General features: G+C 38.6%; 1 protein-coding gene across 1 annotated transcript in view; it reads right to left on the bottom strand.

The window, feature by feature from the left end:
- Positions 1-22,368, bottom strand: part of PATJ (PATJ crumbs cell polarity complex component) — a 357,124-nt gene that overhangs the window by 15,006 nt on the left and 319,750 nt on the right. The window contains exons 36-42 of the mRNA XM_007464279.1: positions 21,904-22,051; positions 20,655-20,741; positions 19,263-19,271; positions 16,886-16,991; positions 16,101-16,138; positions 12,885-13,007; positions 12,044-12,148 (exon numbers count right to left, since the gene is read on the bottom strand). Coding sequence (XP_007464341.1) covers positions 12,044-12,148; positions 12,885-13,007; positions 16,101-16,138; positions 16,886-16,991; positions 19,263-19,271; positions 20,655-20,741; positions 21,904-22,051 — 616 coding nt within the window. The remainder of the gene's footprint in view (positions 1-12,043; positions 12,149-12,884; positions 13,008-16,100; positions 16,139-16,885; positions 16,992-19,262; positions 19,272-20,654; positions 20,742-21,903; positions 22,052-22,368) is intronic.

Genomic DNA, 22,368 nt, shown 5'->3' with positions numbered 1-22,368 from the left:
ACTGCTGGGTGATGGGGACTCATGCAGTAAATTAAGAGCTTCCTGAGCTGCCACGCGATTCATCAGTTTAGACTCACCAGACGCTTAATGAAGGAACTTTGTTTTCTCATAGCTCCCCGAACTTGTTATGATCAAACATTTAATAAGTGCCTACCTGAGCAGATGCAGGCTGCTGACCCAAAGGGAGAGGAGATCTCTGCCCCTGAGGAGCAGGAGGCTTGTGAAGTGAAAGAAGGGAAGGAGTAAAGTTCTCCACGCCAGGGCGAGGCTTGTGAAAACAAGGATGGGAAAGAAGCCTTATCCTTTAAGCCTAAGGAACAAGAGACCTTTGAATCCCTGGAAGAAGACGAACCAATAAGCGTGTTTTCCCCTCCAAGTGAATTTTCCCCTCCCTCCGTGCTTCCCCCTCCAACTGCACCTACCCTTCACTCTGTTTCCCCCTCCAAATGAATTTCCCCCTCCCAGAGTGTTTCCCCTTCAATATTTAATTCCTTAAATTTTGTCTTCTCCTTGGAAAGGTATCTGTTCTGATATGCTCTCTCGTGCCTTGGCTCCTTGTGGCACTTAATAATTTACGTTAAAAGCAAAACTAAGTTCAATCAGACGTGTATGTTCTATAATAGAACCATGTATATTTGGTAAATTTTCTAATTGAGTAATAAAGCACAGGTCTTTATTGCACGGACCCTAGGAAGCGTACCTTTCCTTAAAAATAGGTTTGGGGAATTGTGTTTTGAAGAATTGAGAAGTCAAAATATTTTCCAGGTAAGTAGGACATTACAGTGCATAAAAGCTTGAGCTCCTTGCTTAGAACTTTCCTGACTTGCTGGTCTTTTAAAGGAATGAGATTAGCCTTTAGATTTGTTAGGACCCAAATCTTGTAGTACAAAATACAAACTCAGCACTCACACCCAGCCTGCATCCTAAGTCCATAGTGCAGATATGCTGGAAACAGACAGGAAGAACTGTCATGTTAAGGTGACCCCTGAGAAAGTTGCATCTTAAGATGAGGGCACGTTACAGAACAATCAAAAAAACCTTGCTTTGTCCCCATGCCTGGCATTTGGTGTAACTTAATGAACTGGAAAGCATATCTGATTAGTTTTTATTTAGAATCTAGGGACACTGATTCTAGTGACATCAGAATATAGTGCTTTTAATTATCTGTTTTCAAAATATAATGGTCTGAAGTGTCAAATGTTTTAAGTTTGGAGTGAAGTAAGAAGAAGCAAAGTGACCTAGTCACATCATCATCTAGTGGCACACACCTCAAATGCCACCTGGAAAACCACCACACTACTAGGATTTTAAAAGGAATTTTAGCATCCTCTGACTTCAAGACTATGTTATTATAATGAGAGTAATAAAGTATCACTTCTTTAATGCTTAACATTTTCAATCCAGTATTTTTATTAAGTGTTACACTGCATTTAACCCTCACAGCAACCTTGAAAGAAAGAAGCCGTGATCCAGTTTCCTACAGGAAACTTAAGAGGATTCAAGATGCACAACTTTCTGACACTAAAGCCTTCATGTCCTACAGAACTTACCCCAGGTCTTCACTTCAACTTTCAAACCTTTAGCTCCTGATCCTTTTCCCGAAGCTTATCACCCTTTTTCTGGCATCACTTGGCTTTCTACCCATCATGAACCCTCACAGATCATCTGGTCTTATCCCTAGCCACATAATAAATCACCTAGAAAGCTTTAAAATAGCCCAGTGTTCAGGCCACATCCCAGACCAATTAATTCCATGGGGTGAGACCCAGGAACTGATACTAGAGTCAGTGATTTTACTGGGCAACCAAGGTTAAGAACTACTCACATGTTGTACCTTTATAGAGAGGGGATACAGGTGGGGAGAGACAGGTATTCCAGGCATAGAGAACAGCATGTGCAAATCTTTGTTCATCCCTAAAGAATGCACTACTCCAGTGGGTCTCAGGTTGCTCTCTAACTAGCAGCATCAGCACCACCTGGCAGCTTGTTATAAATGGAAATTCTTGGATCCACCCCAGTCCTACACAATAAGAAGCTCTGGGGGTGGGACGCAGCAGTTTGTCTGTTTAACGAGCCCTCCAGATAGTTCTGGAACATGCTGAGGTTTGAGAAGTATTTCTCTCAAATGTCAAAATATTTTCTTTAGTCATTCTTAGAAAATGACCATCCTAGAAGGAAAGCCATCCGACTCAAACTCCCCTGAAAAACTTCTTATCCTCTTTTTCAGAGGTAACAACATCTCCATCTTTTTATCTATGTCCTTTGCTCCCAACTACTCACTTGCTCTCTACTGACTTGCCACAAACTTTAAAGAGAGAAATCAATTCTTTTAAAGTTTGCTAGTGGGACTTCCCTGGCGGTGCAGGGGGTGCGGGTATGATCCCTGGCCAGGGAGCTAAGACCCCACATGCCCCAAGGCCAAAAAACCAAAAAACATAGAACAGAAGCAATATTGTAAAAAATTCAATAAAGACTTTAAAAAGGGTCAACATAAAAAAAAATCTAAAACAAAGATTGCCAGCAATTTATCTGCCAGCTGTAATGACTTTCCCACGGATTTATTTACTTCTGCCTCATTCGTAAGTGTGCTATTTTTTAAAAAAATTATTTCAATATCCCCAATTGTTTAATATCTAGATGTAGTTTGGTTTGAGGTAGTTCTTTTACAAATTTCTATAAATTTTTATTTTTTTTTTAATTTTTAATTTTTATTTTTTTATACAGCAGGCTCTTATTAGTCATCCATTTTATATACATCAGTGTATACATGTCAATCCCAATCACCCAATCCATCCCACCACCGTCCCCACCTCCCTGCCGCTGTACCGCTTGGTGTCCATACGTTTGTTCTCTACATCTATGTCTCAATTTCTTCCCTGCAAACCGGTTCATCTGTACCATTCTTCCAGGTTCCACATATATGTGTTAAGATACTATATTTGTTTTTCTCTTTCTGACTTACTTCACTCTGTATGACAGTTGCTACATCCATCCACGTCTCGACAAATGACCCAATTTCGTTCCTTTTTATGGCCGAGTAATATTCCATTGTATACATGTACCACATCTTCTTTATCCATTCGTCTGTCGATGGGCATTTAGGTTGCTTCCATGACCTGGCTATTGTAACTAGTGCTGCAATGAACATTGGGGTGGCTGTGTCTTTTTTTTGCGGAGGGGTGTACGCAGGCCTCTCACTGTTGTGGCCTCTCCCATTGCACAGCACAGGCTCCGGACGCACAGGCTCAGCGGCCATGGCTCATGGGCCTAGCCGTTCCACGGCATATGGGATCTTCCCGGACCAGGGCATGAACCTGTGTCCCCTGCATCGGAAGGTGGATTCTCAACCACTGCACCACCAGGGAAGCCCGCATGTGTCTTTTTGAATTATGGTTTCCTCTGGGTATATGCCCAGTAGTGGGATGGCTGGGTCATATGGTAGTTCTATTTTTAGTTTTTTAAGGAACCTCCATACTGTTCTCCACAGTGGCTGTATCAATTTACATTCCTACCAACAGTGCAAGAGGGTTCCCTTTTCTCCACACCCTCTCCAGCATTAGTTGTTTGTAGATTTTCTGATGATGCCCATTCTAACTGGTGTGAGGTGACACCTCATTGTAGCTTTGATCTGCATTTCTCTAATAATTAGTGATGTTGAGCAGCTTTTCATGTGCCTCTTGGCCATCTGTATGACTTCTTTGGAGAAATGTCTATTTAGGTCTTCTGCCCATTTTTGGATTGGGTTGTTTGTTTTTTTCATATTGAGCTACATGAGCTGTTTATACATTTGGGAGATTAATCCTTTGTCCGTTGATTCATTTGCAAATATTTTCTCCCATTCTGAGGGTTGTCTTTTCATCTTGTTTATGGTTTCCTTTGCTGTGCAAAAGCTTTTAAGTTTCATTAGGTCCCATTTGTTTATTTTTGTTTTTATTTCCCTTACTCTAGGAGGTGGATCAAAAAGGATCTTGCTGTGATTTATGTCAAAGAGTGTTCTTCCTATGTTTTCCTCTAAGAGTTCAATAGTGTCTGGCCTTATATTTTGGTTTTTAATCCATTTTGAGTTTATTTTTGTGTATGGTGTTAGGGAGTGTTCTAATTTCATTCTTTTACATGTAGCTGTACAGTTTTCCCAGCACCACGTATTGAAGAGACTGTCTTTTCTCCACTGTATACCCTTGCCTCCTTTGTCATAGATGAGTTGACCATAGGTGCATGGGTTTATCTCTGGGCTTTCTATCTTGTTCCATTGATCTATGTTTCTGTTTTTGTGCCAGTACGATATTGTCTTGATTACTGTAGCTTTGTAGTATAGTCTGAAGTCAGGGAGTCTGACTCCTCCAGCTCCATTTTTTTCCCCTCAAGACTGCTTTGGCTATTTGGGGTCTGTTGTGGCTCCATACAAATTTTAAGACTTTTTTTTCTAGTTCTGTAAAAAATGCCATTGGTAATTTCACAGGGATTGCACTGAATCTGTAGACTGCTTTGGGTAGCATAGTCATTTTGACAATACTGATTCTTCCAATCCAAGAACGTGGTATATCTCTCCATCTGTTGGTATCATCTTTAATTTCTTTCATCAGTGTCTTATAGTTTTCTGCATACAGGTCTTTTGTCTCCCTAGGTAGGTTTATTCCTAGGTATTTTATTCTTTTTGTTGCAATGGTAAATGGGAATGTTTCCTTAATTTATCTTTCAGATTTTTCATCATTAGTGTATAGGAATGCAAGAGATTTCTGTGCATTAATTTTGTATCCTGCAACTTTACCAAATTCATTGATTAGCTCTAATAGTTTCCTGGTAGCATCTTTAGGATTCTCTATGTATAGTATGTCATCTGCAAACAGTGACAGTTTTACTTCTTTTGTTCCAACGTGTATTCCTTTTATTTCTTTTTCTTCTCTGATTGCTGTGGCTAGGACTTCCAAAACTATGTTGAATAACAGTGGTGAGAGTGGACATCCTTGTCTTGTTCCTGATCTTAGAGGAAATGGTTTCAGTTTTTCACCATTGAGAATGATGTTTGCTGTGGGTTTGTTGTATATGGCCTTTATGATGTTGAGGTAGGTTCCCTCTATGCCCACTTTCTGGAGAGTTTTTACCCATAAATGGGTGTTGAATTTTGTCAAAAGTTTTCCTGCATCTATTGAGATGATCATATGGTTTTTCTCCTTCAATTTGTTAATATGGTGTATCATTGATTGATTTGCGTATATTGAAGAATCCTTGCATCCCTGGGAATAAATCCCACTTGATCATGGTGTATGATCCTTTTAATGTGTTGTTGGATTCTGTTTGCTAGTATTTTGTTGAGGATTTTTGCATGTATATTCATGAGTGATATTGGTCTGTAATTTTCTTTTTTTGTAGTATCTTTGTCTCTTTTTGGTATCAGGGTGATGGTGGCCTCATGGAATGAGTTTGGGAGTGTTCCTTCCTCTGCAATTTTTTGGAAGAGTTTGAGAAAGATGGGTGTTAGCTCTTCTCTAAATGTTTGATAGAATTCACCTGTGAGGCCATCTGGTCCTGGACTTTTGTTTGTTGGAAGATTTTTAATCACAGTTTCAATTTCATTACTTGTGATTGGTCTGTTCATATTTTTTCCTGGTTCAGTCTTGTAAGGTTATACCTTTCTAAGAATTTGTCCATTTCTTCCAGGTTGTCCATTTTATTGGCGTAGCGTTGCTTGTAGTAGTCTCTTAGGATGCTTTGTACTTCTGCAGTGTCAGTTGTTACTTCTCCTTTTTCATTTCTAATTTTATTGATTTGAGTCTTCTCCCTCTTTTTCTTGATGAGTCTGGCTAATGGTTTATCAATTTTATCTTCTCAAAGAACGAGCTTTTAGTTTTATTGATCTTTGCTATTGTTTTCTTTGTTTCTATTTATTTCTGCTCTGATCTTTATGGCTTCCTTCCTTCTGCTAACTTTCGGTTTTGTTTGTTCTTCTTTCTCTAGTTCCTTTAGGTGTAAGGTTACATTGTTTATTTGAGATATTTCTTGTTTCCTGAGGTAGGCTTGTATAGCTATAAACTTCCCTCTTAGAACTGCTTTTGCTGCATCCCATAGGCTTTGGATCGTCGTGTTCTCATTGTCATTTGTCTCCAGGTATTGCTTGATTTCCTCTTTGATTTCTTCAGTGATCTCTTGGTTATTTAATAACGTATTGTTTAGCTTCCATGTGTTTGTGTTTTTTACGATTTCTTCCCTATAACTGATTTCTAATCTCATAGCATTGTGGTCAGAAAAGATGCTTGATAAGATTTCAATTTTCTTAAATTTACTGAGGCTTGATTTGTGACACAAGATGTGATCTATCCTGGAGAATGTTCCATGCACATTTGAGAAGAAAGTGTAATCTGCTGTTTTTGGATAGAATGTCCTATAAATATCAATTAAATCTATCTGGTCTATTGTGTCATTTAAAGCTTCTGTTTCCTTATTTATTCTTATTTTGGATCATCTGTCCATTGGTGTAAGTGAGGTAGTTAAAGTCCCCCACTATTATTGTGCTACTGTCAATTTCCTCTTTTATAGCTGTTAGCAGTTGCCTTATATATTGAGGTGCTCCTATGTTGGATGCATATATATTTATAATTGTTATATCTTCTTCTTGGATTGATCCCTTGATCATTATGTACTGTCCTTCCTTGTCCCTTGTAACATTCTTTATTTTAAAGTCTATTTTATCTGATATGAGTATTGCTACTCCAGCTTTCTTTGGATTTCCATTTGCATGGAATATCTTTTTCCATCCCCTCACTTTCAGTCTGTAGGTGTCCCTAGGTCTGAAGTGGGTCTCTTGTAGACAGCATATATCTGGGTCTTGTTTTTGTATCCATTCAGCGAGCCTGTGTCTTTTGGTTGGAGCATTTAATCCATTCATGTTTAAGGTAATTATCGATATGTATGTACCTATGACCATTTTCTTAATTGTTTTGGGTTTGTTTTTGTAGGTCCTTTTCTTCTCTTGTGTTTCCCACTTAGAGAAGTTCCTTTAGCATTTGTTGTAAAGCTGGTTTGGTGGTGCTGAATTCTCTTAGCTTTCGTTTGTCTGTAAAGCTTTTGATTTCTCCATCGAATCTGAATAAGATCTGTGCCGGGTAGAGTAATCTTGGTTGTAGGTTCTTCCCTTTCATCACTTTAAGTATATCATGCCACTCCCTTCTGGCTTGTAGAGTTTCTGCTGAGAAATCAGCTGTTAATCTTATGGAAGTTCCCTTGTATGTTATTTGTCATTTTTCCCTTGCTGCTTTCAATAATTTTTCTTTGTCTTTAATTTTTGCCAATTTGATTACTATGTGTATCGGCGTTGTTTCTCTTTGGGTTTATCCTGTATGGGACTCGCTGTGCTTCCTGGACTTGGGTGGCTATTTCATTTGCCATGTTAGGGAAGTTTTCGACTATAATCTCTTCCAATATTTTCTTGGGTCCTTTCTCTCTCTCTCCTCCTTCTGGGACCCCTATAATGTGAATATTGTTGCATTTAATGTTGTCCCAGAGCTCTCTTAGGCTGTCTTAATTTCTTTTCATTCTTTTTTCTTTATTCTGTTCTGCAGCAGTGAATTCCACCATTCTGTCCTCCAGGTCACTTATCCATTCTTCTGCCTCAGTTATTCTGCTATTGGTTCCTTCTAGTGCAGTTTTCATTTCAGTTATTGTATTGTTCATCTCTGTTTGTTTGTTCCTTAATTCTTCTAGGTGTTTGTTAAACATTTCTTGCATCTTCTTGATCTTTGCCTCCATTCTTTTTCCGACGTCCTGGATCATCTTCACTATCATTATTCTGAATTCTTTTTCTGGAAGGTTGCCTATCTCCACTTCACTTAGTTGTTTTTCTGGGGTTTTATCTTGTTTCTTCATCTGGTACATAGCCCTCTGCCTTTTCATCTTGTGTATCTTTCTGTGAATGTAGTTTTTGTTTCACAGGCTGCAGGATTGTAGTTCTTCTTGCTTCTGCTCAAGTGTGCTATTCTTAAAATTCTTTTCTCCTTTAGGGTCCAGTACCTGTATTCTTAACTCCTGGTTCTTTTCTATTAGATTTTCCTAGTATATTTCCTTTGGTGTTCACATGATTAAAAATTCAACACTCTCATTCCCTAGATACACACTGAACATTTCTCTTTTCCATTCTAGAGGTATAAGCTAAATAATACACTTTATAAAACTATTTTGAAATTTATCATCTTGATGATATCAATAGACTCCCTATTCCAACAGATGAAAATTTCGCTTGCCAAAATCTTACACTTAACTTTTATATTTTTAAGTTCTACTTCTTTCTTATGTTTCTTTAGATATACTCAAACCTTTGTAGTTTTAATGATTTCTGAAACTCTTATTTCAACTTTAAAGATTTAACTCTCTTATATTTTCCTCTCCACGAACACATCGCAAACTCTCATGCTACTAACATTTCATGTATTACGATGTTTCATTCTATCAGTTTTATTATGACTTATGTTTATATAAATGTTATTCATACTGAGCCAACTACTATACTAGGATTACATTTCTCTCTCTCTCTCTTTTTGGTATAAGTTTATTGTCCTCAAGGTCAATAAAGAGCTTATTTTGTTTAATTTGTATATACTTATCACTAATTCAGCCCCAAACTTTCCAATTTAATTGGATCTTAAACCTCCAATTCAGTTAAACGTACAAGGTAATCTATCTGTTCCTCTTTCTTCCCTCTAATTCAGAGGCGTTTCCCTTAGAGCCCTCTTCTCCTGCTCTGATTTGGACAAGTTGTTCTCTCTGCCTGCTGCACAGCCGTCCTGGGATTTCCATGTTCCTTAGCGTTGGATCCACCTGCTTCCCTCTCTCTTACTTTCCTCTTTTGTTGGAGTATATCCTAAAGTAATTTTCTCAGAAATATATTGCTGAAAAAGAGTCAGGTGACATTTGAATCTCTTGTTCTTTTGTAAGTAGCTTATACTTTTCCCCTTGCAAGTTTTAGAATGTAGTATACAGGTATTATTCTTCTTTTATTTATTTTGCTCACTGATTAATGGACCTTAAGGTAAATTTATTTCATTTCTTTTTTATTTTTCTGTTTTTCTTTTTTAAACTCCTGGTTGTTGGATATTGGACCTCCTGAATTAATCCTGTGTCTTATTTTTTCTCTTCCATTTTCTAAAGAGGGCGCACAAGAGAAGTCACTGTTTTCTCTATGTTATCTTGAACATGACACATCTCTCTCTCCTAACCAGCAGTTGGGCCCTCTTACATCAGGTTTTTTGTGTTTTGGAGGGTGTCCCCAAGGACCTCCAAACTACTTTGTAGACAGACCCTTAGTTAATCTCCCTGACTTCAGACTCTCTCCTCCTGCTCTCCCTAGTTGCTGCTGACTCCAAGCCTTGATCCTCTGTCTTTGTCTCCACTGTTTACATTCACTTATTCAACCAATATCTATGAAGTATAATGTGCCAGGCAGTGGGGATGTTGACCCCAAGAAGCCTCAGATGGCTTTACTTACCCTGTTTCCAGCACTGAAGTCTCCCCAAGTATTGGCAGCCCATTTCCTCTGCCTGCTGGATATCTCCACCTGGATGCCTCAAAATACAATGTTCTCTCCCAACATGCCCTTCCTATATTCCCTGGTTTAGTTAGTGCTGCCTCCATCCACATTCTACATTCTAAAATGTTTGGATCCAGAACAAGCCCCACAAGTTCATTTAGTGACAAAAATCCCTGATGTGCTCTTTTTATCTTCTGTATTGTCAAAGAAAGAGGTAAAAACAAAATTTTCTAGAAGTGAGTCTGGGTTACCTGATTTTGTCCAAAAAAGGTTTTGTGGTAGTTCATAGACAAAAGCACTAAACCAAGCAAACTATCAGACTACAGAAGCAAATATAGTTGAGAACATTTGAAATGACCCCTATACCCAAATCAATCCCCACTGACCAATCTTTAACTGACAGTAAGAAACCATCAGACTTTAAGGGCAGAAATATCTACTTCCTTACTATACCTAGCAATAGCAAGTTAAACTACGGGGAGAAGCTTCCAGAAGTTGTCTCCTCCACTCTCTTCCCCTTCTGCACACTCCAGTCCACTGACCCAGACCTAATCTTCCCTGTGCCATCAGCACTTGCTGACCGCTTCCCATGTGCACCGACAATAAGCCTTTTCCACGTCGTCAGACACAACTATCTGATCTTCTCTACTACTCTGACAATGGGCTGGCTCACCTGATAATAAAAATGATTACCTACTGACAACTCAGCTGTGATAATTGTATTGCTGGTACCATTCCATGCACATTGTTTTAGTTAAAGTGAATACGACTATGCAACCGAAAGGCGTCTGTTGCAGGGCGTAAGAATTTCCTGAGATCTGTGTTTAAAGCCTTTGAGAGCACACGTGCTCCATACCCAGAGTTGTGTAGATCACAACTGTCAAAATCCCAAAGGATTCCATTAAGTTTTTAACAGCACCTGTTACAAAATAACACCACCAACTAATGTGATTAACACGAGAACATTTTGAAACCAAAAGTCATTTTCTTAAAATGCAGAAACAGGAAAAATAAGGAATCCCTTCAAAAATATGTTAATGGTGGCAAATTTGGCTGAATGAAGGGTTAATTCTTCATGGGAGAGCATGAGTTCATTTCCACTTAAAGTACTTTACGTAATGTTACACTTTTACACCGTGTCTTCTCATTTCTTTGTGAAGAAGGTGGAGCTGAACAAATTATATTGGTATATAAAGATGTTAATAATACTAGATTCTGCTAAGGGGAACACTTTTTTTTTTTTCTTGACATAGTTATCATTTGATAACTTCCTGGTAAAATTCTGTATAACTAATGGGCCACAGTTCTGCGATTGAAGAGTTGCACTTGTACGGCCTCTAGGGGTCAGCATAACTCGAAGGAAGAGCAAGGGCTGCAAACAAGAAAAAGCAAGGATTTGCAGGTTCTGAGGATGACGGAGCAGTGGAAGGTGGAACAAGAGGTAACCCCTGAGGATGAGGACAAAGGAAGTCGACTCTACAGCCAGTCCACACAGCGTTCCTGTTTGTGCTCAACAGAAACTTGGGGACCCAGATCATTGAATAACATGTTGCCTATCACATAAACTCCCTTGAAACCACTGGCAGTACTTTACGATTCCCTTCCTACTTACTGAAAGCCACTGACTTTTTCTTTAATGTCTGTTTCGGCACTTTGGACTTAGACATTTGAGATGTGAGAGTTAAGCACCACAAATTGGCCCTCCCTAAAGTTACGGTTTTTCAATTCGAACTGATTATTTAAAGGCTAGAATGATTGGAGGGGCTGGCTTGCCCTCTCTCTGAGATACGAAATGGTGGATTTTATTCTTTTTACCTATAAACCATTTAATACTACCCCTGCAGAAGTATGGTGATTATAATCATATATTTTGGGGGGAACTCATTAACAAAACTTGCTGCCAGTACGCTGTCTCGCACTCACTACACGATATCAATCTCAGAGATATTCAAAGTGCTGAAATTGAAGGAGGGGTGATTAATAGCACACCTCATTTTTACTTCCTGGTATATTTCCCTGTGCCTCTGGACAATACTCTTGGGGACCACAGCTGAAATATGATTGTCTGCCTTAGTTGATGACTACTATGTGGTGAGCATTTAGCAGTGCTGGCAATCATTTATGCTACAGGAGAAAGAGCACTGTTACTTTTCCCTTCCTTTAAAAGGAGTGCACTTGGGCAGTTCAGACACAGTTTTGGGGCATAAGAAAAGAAATCATTTTCCATTCCTTGCAAACTTTGATTTACAAAAGAACACCAGAAGCTAAAAGCCTTGTTGATTTATCATGTGAAGCAAAGGGTAATTTTTCTCCCCTTGTTATGCTTTCATATAATCATGTTCACTGTCTGTATGGGTGGCATTAAAGAATTTCTGAATACAAATAATAATTTCTTGCTTTCAACCTTCATAATTCACATCGGCAGGCACCCTGCTGGGCGGTGATGCCTCCTGCCAGTGACGCTCAATCTTTTTTGCACACCACTTATCTGCCTCTCGCAGCTGCGAGTTCCACTGATCTCAATACCTGCAGGATAATGCGCCCGTAGGCGTTCTTCAGCAGATTAACCACTTCCGCGTGAGACAGCCCATCCAAAGGCTGCCCATTAATGCTGACAATCCGATCTCCAACCTGGAGGTACAAAAGTGGGAGAAAAATCACTATCATTAAGAAAAATTAAATTTGAGAAGAATGCTTCAAATTCTTTGTAAGTCATATTTCCCATTTGTGGCTATTGTGAAGATTCTGTGTCTCTATTGTGTATGCGTGTTGCAGAAGCATGAGGAATTTTTATGGCTTTCCCCAAATACAGACCAATCAGAGAAACAAGAAAGGGGTCAGATTTGATTATTAAAAGGCCTTTTGTACCTTGGTAATGGTAGTGTTGCATACATCCATTTGCCAGTAATAGTGGGGTGAACAAATTACCTGTTCAATAAAGCTCTACTGAGGAAGCCAAATGTTTTCTGCTTCATTTTTTCTACCTAAATTAAGATTAAGGAGCGATGGGGGGAAAAAATTCATAAGGATGTTGATTCTTTTGGTGGAAGGAAGAGTCTGAGGTCAAATCTCTCAGGTGAAAATCAATTTTGGGTGGAATGAGGTGTTAAAAATGATATGGGAGGCTTTGCAAATGAGCTGCAATTTCTTCTTTCATTGAGAAGCTTTGACACAAACGATACTATTTTTATATGTTCAGGGACATAATGAATTTCAGGTATAAACTTTCTCCAATGCATTTTGCCCTCAGTGTGGGTCTCTGATAGCTGCTGGAGTTCCAGTTTTAAACACAGTGCCCCTGGCTGCCTCGTCCTCTCCCACCCACCGCATCACATGCTGAGAGCACTTCACCATCCCCTTTGTTTACTTTAAGCTTCTGTGTACGTGCGGCCACACCGCTGGCCTGAATCATGGCAATAAATATTGGGATATCTCCTAAGGGACTTCCTTTTCCTCCAGCAATACTGATTCCAAGGGCATCGCTGAGCTCCTAAAAAACAAAGGAAAACAAGGCTTATATGTTTGTTTAACAAAGAGCCACAACCTGACTGTCCCCAGATAGCTGTTGAATAAAATCCCTCCGTGATGCAGGAGGCTACGGTAACACAGGAGTTAACCAATAGCGCCTTTGAAGTCAGAAAGACCAGTGTTTCAGCTCTTAATTAGCTGGAGTACTTAATTAGCTGGGGGTGCTAAGGAAGTTCCTTAACCTCTTAGAGCTTCCATCTCTATGCAGTGCATGAAGTGGGAAGAAAACCACTTACCTCACAGTGTTGATCTGAGGATTAAATGAGGTGATATAGTGCAGTCCTGGCCCACAGAAAGGGCTCAGTAAATGGCAAGAGGAGGAGTAAAAACAAAAAAAACAAAGAAAAACAACCCTATGCTACTGCTCAGTTTGGTGGCCAATTTTGATGCAGACTTGGCAAGTATGTCCTCATATGGTGTTTACAATTAAATTACTGCACATCTCATGCTCTTCTGGGTGTGAACAAACACACTTGGCTCTGAAAGAGCTGCAGGACTATGCTAGAACAAAGGATCTTTGAAGACACCCACTGTAGTGAGTACAGAGTTTGGAGAGAGAGTAACATGCGACCAAAAATGTTCTCTGCGATTGAGATGAGGCAGTTTGTTCACTCCAACACTGGTGAAGAGATTCTGGCCTTTGTGCAGGCTTCCCCCACATTTATGTCCCAGGGTTAACATTTTAAAAATCACTAAAAGAATAAATGACAAGTTCCAGTTTCAGCACGGTGGCATGCACACTCTATAGCATCTTTCTCCTACTGACGAAAATGAAGACCTCTTGTCAAAATTTAAAGTACAACTACCCAAGACTTCTGGAAAGTAAAGAAACTCAAAGAAATTGTGGCAGAGAGCCAAAACTTGGAGAAACGACAGCAGAGGGTGTATCTCCCAGTTGTTTTCCTGGCAGCTTTGTCCTGAAGACAAGACCCAGTCAAGGAGCTGTAAAGGTGGGGCAAACTGCTAAAACTCTGATGTTAACTCCCATCTTTCTGGTCAGAGGAACCAGGAGAAGGAGCCCTGATGGCTGGAGAATGAAGGAAGAAAACTAGAGTAGAGAGAGTCAGAGAAGGGGATCCTGTCCCTCTGTGAGTGCATCCACAGAATTCTCAGGTTCAGTCTAAGCCAAGCATATGAGGGACAGACCCACACTCGGGAACTGAACTGAGTTTTGAACTACCACTTACAAAAGGTGACATAACTTGCAGTCTGAGCCTAACTGGGTGGATGCCTGCTAAAACATAAACACCAGCATTCTTCAGAGTCTACACAGCATAACATTCACCAGGGCTGGGAAAAACCCCTAAGTTACTCAACATGCAAAGAACCAGTAAAATGTGATCAATTTCTTGTTAAGTTTTTTCAAATATGCAGGACAGTTTAAAGCCAAGATGATACCATTGTCTGGTGGGGTTCTCAATTTATGTAGATGTAAACATATGACAACAATGACATAAATGTTAGGGGAGTGGTTGCAGAAAAGGGACCTACAGGGTTGCAAATCTTCTGCAGTTTTACCTGATCACTTAAAAATATACACAGGTTAGTATGTTTCAATTTGACCTCGATAAAGTTGGACAAAGGAAAAAGAACAAAATGACAGCAACTTTAATATTCTGTTTTCCAAAGTGTTTGTGTCTAGCTTCTATTTTCTGAATGCATCAACAGTAAAACCCTACATGCAAATGGTAAGATGCGTTTCATTATGAAGTTTCTGCTCGGACCGTATGTGGGAGAACAGGGTGGGTAGGAGCAGGCCTTTTTATAAAAGCCTGTAAAAACAAGCAGCTGAAATGACTAAGGAAACATAAAATGCTATGTTATAAATCTTGGAATGAGGAGAAATTTATGGAATAATTTGGCTTTGTTCAAATCCATTGTGATGTTTCCTTAATTTATCCATAATTATGCACATGTTGGTACATTTAACTTCCCCATACGAGGAACATTTGAGTTGCCACTCTGGTGGAAAGATACTGGGAACAAATAAGGCAGATTTAGTCAAAGCTGTAGTTAATAATAATGAATTCCTGGACATTCATGATGAACTAGGTACTATGCTAAGTATACTGTATGCATTACACCTCATTTAATCCACACAACAAGATTTACCTTGTGAGGCAAGGGTTATCACCCACAATCTACAGATAAGCAAATTGAGGTTAAGTAACTTGACAAAGGTCATAGAGCTAATAAATGGTACAGTGTCTTTAAACACAGCTATAATTGAGTCCAGAGAACTAAGTTAAGCTGGATATCACTTTACTGAAGTTGATCCATGATTACAAGGTCATAATTTTTTTCACTATTGCTTGAATCCCAAATTTAATGGTAAGAATAAGGAAAATAAAACTGCTTGCCAATATTCTGGATATCACACAGGAGTCTGAAAAATCGCACAGAATTATCAGGAGTCTGAAAATCAGGATTTGACAACTTTATGAAATGAAATGCATTTGACACAATCTTCTCAGGAGGGCAATTTGGCATTATATATAAAAGCCTTTAAACAAGTGTGGATTTTGACTCAACAATTCATTTCTAAGAATTAATCCTAAAGAAATCACCCATGATATGAGCCAAAAAGAAAATACAAAGACATTTTGCTATAAAAGATGGCGAAAGTTGAGAAATATGCTAATTATTTAATAAGAGGACATTGGTTAAGAAAAATTACAGCACATTCATATAATGGAATACTATGTAACTGACAAAAATCATACCATCTGCTGTCAAAAAATAGTTATTCACACGGCTAAAAGTCCACGCTTTAAAGTAAAAAAGACAAGCTACAAGAGTATGTCTAATGTGATACCATTTTTTGTTTTTTAAAACTTAAACACAGTGCACAAAATGAAGTGAATGTGGTGCCCCAAAAAGTTCACAGTGGTCATGTATGTGCTTTACTGTATTTTCCTAAGACTGCTTGTGTTACATAGACCATATATTGCCTTCAGTAACTTAAAAGAGCACACTAACAATCCAATATATTGTATTGAGGGAAAGATGTACATATGCAACACAAATTAGAAAAAAAGCAAAATAACTGACTTACCCTGATTATCTCAATGGTCCTTAGTCCCACATCTGTGCCTATGAAGAAACAACAAATTAACTTTTTAAAAGTAAGAGACGATATATTTAGGATATAATATTGTCCCATGAAAATGGTATCATTTTCTAGGTCTTTCAGGAGGGAATACTGAGGCAAGCAGGCATTATACCCTTTCTCAAAATTCAAGCTGATGACCATCAATCAGGGGCTATGTCCTCTATTTTAAACAAGTCCTCTCTGTTTGAGATAGATGTGGCCATAATCATTTGGTCTGACAAAAGCTGATGGCCTGTAGCAGCTGCTGCCTGGAATATGGTGATTAAATGGCTTGAAGGGTGAGCCATTTTTGTTTCACTGAACATTTTTCCACCTTAATCAATAATAACCTTACCCAAGGGAAGGCTTAAAAAGATGCCTTCCCCACCCCACCCATGATGGGATATGCACTTCTGACCTTCCTCGAGGGACCTGTAATTTAAAAATTTTCTCTCTGGGAATGGTTTGACTTCATGAAGTACTTTAGATTTCTGCTTTTCTCTTTTTCATGTGTAAAGTTAAAGGCATATTCCAAAAACGAATCTCTATGGCTTTCCTTCCTTTAGAACGGGCCTGTCAGAAAGCTTAGGGCTTATGTGGCCATGTTCAAAGATTTCAAAATATTTTTGCTGTACACCTGAAACTAACACAACATTGTAAATCAACTATACTCCAATAAAAATTTTAAAAAAAATTTTTTTAAATTCGGTAACAGGATCGTTTTGCTGAGGGTGTGTCTCAGGTAATACCTGAGTTTTTTGGGGAAGGATCCAAAGCTCTTTTTGTGCTGACCAGGTTTTGCAGGCTGGTGATAACAGGAGCAAGGGGAGGATGAAGGCTGCTGTGCTGACTCTGCTGAAAAGCAAACTCAGTGGTCAGTCTTAGAAATTCATATTTATTATTACTATTTTACTTACTGAAGTAACCATAACAATGTAATAGAAAATTCTGTGGAGGCCAGAAGAGAAAACAAAAATTACTCATACTCCCTCTCTTATCACCCTAAACAATCCCATTTAACATTTGCTCCACTGCTTTTTCCGTTGTATGTGCTTTTATATGTGGTTTCAATCATCAAGGTAGAAAACGTGCAGTAATTTAAGCTTTTTGTGCTCCACATGAAATCAGAAACATTTTCCTGCCTGTTACAGTATTTACATATGATCAGTTAATGCCACTAAGTGTCATTTGGGACTAAAGGCAAAATTTATTTTCTTTTTATCTAAATTACTGATCTATTTTGCTAAACCAAATATAATAAAATCTAGATTTATAGGAACTTCATCAAATAGAATGAACTGTAAGAAAAAGCAGTAAATATCAGGGGAATATATTAGTTTAGGAATATTAAAATTTTTTTTCCTCAAAGATTTTCCTAGAGTTGGTAATAATTCAGCTCAATCTGCTATACCTCCATTACTATCATTTTAAAATAAATCTAACGTTTATTTAAATAAATTTAGATAATGTATAGTCATGTTTGGCTAGTGGCTATTCAATGAAAATCACATGCAATGAAAATCATATGCACAGTGAAGGATCTTTCCAATGCAGAAAACAATGACACCACTAATGAATGAAGAATTTTTTCTACCGAATTCTCACGGTTATGCTTTAACTGCCTCAAAATTTTTAGGTAAACCTAAGACCATAATTATTACCTGAAAAATTATAATCTGTTCCATTTCCTTAGTATGATGAAAGTTGTTTAATATTTTAACATTCCTTAAGTATGAAAAACTTCAAATATACAGAAAAGTTGAGTGATACAGCAGACACACCACCTAGATTCCACAATTGATATTTTACTATTTTTTTTTGTTACATATCTATTCATCACTCAGTTTGCCTTTTAAAAAAAATTCATTTCAGAGTAAGTTACAGACATCAGTACACTTCACAGTGGAGATTATATATATATATATATATATATATATATATATATAAAGGAGTGTTTTTATATTTTTCCTGAAAGGATATGACTTAAATCAATGGTGCTATAATAGATAACTACTCAGAAATGAGGAAGTATAGCATATTATAACCTTTGCCTAAACAAAATCTCAGAACATTGTGTTTGTCAAGGCCTTTAGAAATATGAACTTTGCCTGGAAGTACTCCCGCAGTTATCTGAGGAAAAGATTTCTCAAGTGTTTTTACCATTATACATTTTCCTCTGCAGAGTAAAGATACTCTTTCCTGGTTGGTAGGAAAACACTTTTTTTAAAAAGAGGCTTGGTAGCCCCATGGCTAGAAGATCTCTCTTAATGAACCCACTTTCTCTAGGCCAAGTCAATGAGTTAAAATTCTCCTAGACCCTCAAAAGGAGGCATCTGTCTCCCTATCTTATAATTGCCCAGAAGGAAATCTGTGCCCCTAGAGAGTCCTGACTGCTTTAAAAAGGTTTGGAGGGGAAATGTTTGGGAATGGGCTCCTCTTTTTCTCCATCTGGGTCATGGGCTGATATTCAGTTCTTGAAGATGGAGGACACATCCTTTTCACAGCCTGCTACAAGCCTTCTTCCCATTAGCTACATATCAGTACAGACTCTCATGTCATCTAGGTCATAATTTTAAGGACAAATTAAGGATAAAATATATTTTCTGCTTTGCTTACAATTGAATTAAACTTCTACCCTCTGAAATAAAAATTCTGTGCAAAGAGGTTAAAGAAAAGTATTTGATACCTCGCCCCGGGTTTCTGAAATATGACAGCTCACATTTACATAACAGATAAATGGTCATGGTGGGTTTTTGACCTTTAATAATAGAGCCTCTAAATTTGTTAGTTTTGTATTGAACCTGAGTGTAAACTTTATTCATCACTAATATGCACATATACATTCCTCAAGGACAGAAATCCAGTTCTACCTACCACCTCACCTGTCAGTCCAAAATTTTCTTAAAACACTGGAATTCCTTATACCCCTTTGTGCCTTTGCCTATGCTACACCCTCTGTCTGGGATACCGTTTTTTTGTTTTTTTTTTTTGTGGTAAGCAGGCCTCTCACTGTTGTGGCCTCTCCCGTTGCGGAGCACAGGCTCCGGACACGCAGGCTCAGCGGCCATGGCTTACGGGCCCAGCCGCTCCGCGGCATGTGGGATCTTCCCGGACCGGGACACGAACCCGCGTCCCCTGCATCGGCAGGCGGACTCTCAACCGCTGCGCTACCAGGGAAGCCCTGGGATACCTTTTCTCTCCTTTCAATCTATCAAACTCCTTTTGGAGTGAGACCCAATTGAACCCCTTCTGTGTTGCCCTCCCATACTCTCCAGGAAGAAAAATTTCATCTCCAGTACTGTTCATTCTGCATTCTAACCCCTATGTACATTGGGCTTCAATGAAATCACTCAAGTTGAATCTTCCATTAAGGAAGAAGCCAAGACAACTATTTTGCATCTCAAGTTCCCACTTTTGATACAAGTCTGGTCAGAGTCCTCACCAACTACTGACCTCTAGAATCCTAATGCACCACTGTCTCTTAGTACACATGATATTTGCTGCCCATTACATAAACCAGAAATGCAAACAAAAAAAAAAGTTCCAAACTTAACATGATGTTTATTGGATTTGATTGCTCTGATGATTATCTAAAACAAGCCAGCTAATCTGTGAACCTATCTGAACAATGTCGTTTTTTTCTTCACTCATTTTCTATCACCAATGAGGCAAAAGGGGCAGCTAACTTAATTCCAGAAGCACCTGTGTGCTAACCATAAAATCAGAACATCATCTAAACAAAGGCCTTGGAGTGCCTTTAAGGAAATTAGGAAGGAGACCAAAAGTCATGCTTTTAACCTCAGACAAAGGCCCATCTTAATAACCCACAAAAGGGACTGGGGGGTCACATGTAAGTTTCTATAGTTTCATTATGTACCAAATGGGACTTAACATATCCTCTACTGTCTTGATTTTATCAGCCACTACAATGAAAAAAAAAAAAATACAGTGAAACATACTTTGTTGAAAAAAAAGTGGCACTTACCTCAGCCTTGCAAAGAAACATGAGATGTTTGCTAACCCACAAAATATCACCCACTAAGGCCTCCCTCCCACAGGAGAAACAACCCCCCACTTTGCTCTCCCAGGAATATACCATTAATTGCTCTCAGCATGTGTGAGTGGCTATTCACAAGTTAACTTTATAGCAATATTTAATTGAATGAATAGAACAATATTGTGCTAATGAGGGTCAAATTGCCACCAGATGTTACTTCTTTCTTTTTTGAAATAAACACAGCTGTGTACATGCAATGCCTAGGTAATATAGAACTAATAGTGGGAGAGAAAAGGGGTTCTAAGAAAACATTTGCAGGCAATAAAGGAGAGAAAAATCTAGGGATTAATGAATTCCCATCCCATCTTTCACTTTTCATTTCAAACACATTAAAGTACACTGAACTTGGTGTTGTGAATATGCTGTATATTACACATTACTTCCAAACAATCATTTATGAAATGGGGAACTTTCTCCCAATTGGGACAGGTGAGCCAGTCTAACGGGAAGCCATCAACAACCTGACTGTTCTGTGATGTCTTCCTCGAGGAGGTCCAGGAACCAGCTCGGAGTCTTCCAATCTCTAGCTGCACAAGCCCCTGTGCACACTTGGGAAGACAAGAAAAGAACAGAGGTGAAAAACAGTAGGATTTGTGTTCTAAATTCTCATGGCAGTGCCTCCACTCATCTCTCTGCAGCCAAGAACTGTAAATGGCTGATGAAGGCTGCAGGTAGAAAGGAAATTCAGTTATCAAAAAAATCACACAAGGTCACAAAAATTTATCAGCTCAATGCTATTCATCTCATGATTTTGCGACTTCTTTAAACACATTAAAAGGATTATATTTCAATTCACCTCCTTTCTCTTCCTTTTCCCTCTGATGAAAGTATTTGCGAGCAGTGAAATGATTAAGAAAAAGTGGTGGAAAGGAGGACAGAAAAATCAAACACAGAGGTAATCTAATACAAGTCCTCTCTTGAGTAATACCTGATAGTTGACTATTTGAGGAAAGCAGGATTTTAAAATAAAATTCATTTATCTTTGCAAAAGCTCCTACAGCTATATTACTTGTGAAACAGAATAAGATACACCTGATTATAGTTGAATGGCAATTCACAAGGATTTTTATTAACCAGTTTCTTCCAAGGGAGGTAGGGTCCATGTGGCAAAGACACTTGGAAGGGAACCTTGAGCCTTAGCCTCCCGGCAACTTCAGTGAGAGACAGTTTGGGTGGCAGGAAAACCCCTCAAGTGCAGCTCTGAGATCTTGGGCACACCATTCTACTTTCTCAGACTTTACTGTGAGATGAAGGAATTGGTCTTTAACAATCTTTAATGTTCCTTCAAGCAATAAACGCTGGATTTGATGAATTCATGTTAATATAGCCCAAGAGGGAGGAGGATACATTTTGTGACTCCAGGAGAATCTGTCCCATCAAATGCATTTAGAGGACAACTGAGGATACTTGGAATTCTCATAAGTATGAAAATTCTCACAAATGCATTAGAGGACAATTGAGGATACTTGGAATTCTCACAAGTATGGACCCTATTTAAATCCCCAAATAGGGTTCCCTTCAATCCTGTCAATATAATAGCTTTCTTTTAGGGCTATTCCTGATTGGTTAAAATAATCAGATATTAGGTCTCTAGTAAAAAAAAATTAAAATCAGCATAAAATTCAACACATTTTATAAACAAGCCAGATTAGAACCGTTCCCAGTGGACTTGAGTTATACCAGCCACGCAGAAAGCAGTTAGGGACTCACCTTGAGAATAGTGGCCACTGTTTCCTGGGAGGCACTTCTCATGTCCTCCCCATTCACAGATAAGATCTGGTCTCCCTGAATCAATCTCCCATCAAGGTCTGCGGCTCCACCTTTCACGATGTCAGAAATAAACACTCCACTTCCATTTCTGTGAATACCATAAAGCAGTGTAGTGGCACAACCTAATATTTCTATATTAAATCTGAGACTACTGATATTCTGCCCAAATGATAAACCTCAGAGTGCTTGCCCTTTAAATAGCTTCTACCTATTTACGCTGCCTGTAATATTCACTTTCATTGGCCCAAGGGCATAATTTCTGCAAGAGGATAATTTTAGTGAAATAAAATGGAAATACACTTTAAAAAGTAGAATTAAAATGTACAGGTTATTTCCTTAGAGATCAGCTCAATTATTATCATATGATCTATTTCTAGTCTCTTTCTCACTCTCCCTCTCTTTCCC

This window comes from Lipotes vexillifer, unplaced genomic scaffold (assembly GCF_000442215.2).
Source record: "Lipotes vexillifer unplaced genomic scaffold, Lipotes_vexillifer_v1.1 scaffold47, whole genome shotgun sequence".
NCBI classification, from domain to species: Eukaryota; Metazoa; Chordata; class Mammalia; order Artiodactyla; family Lipotidae; genus Lipotes; species Lipotes vexillifer.
Note: the sequence above shows the minus strand (reverse complement) of the source record. Positions and strands in the feature narration are given on the sequence as shown.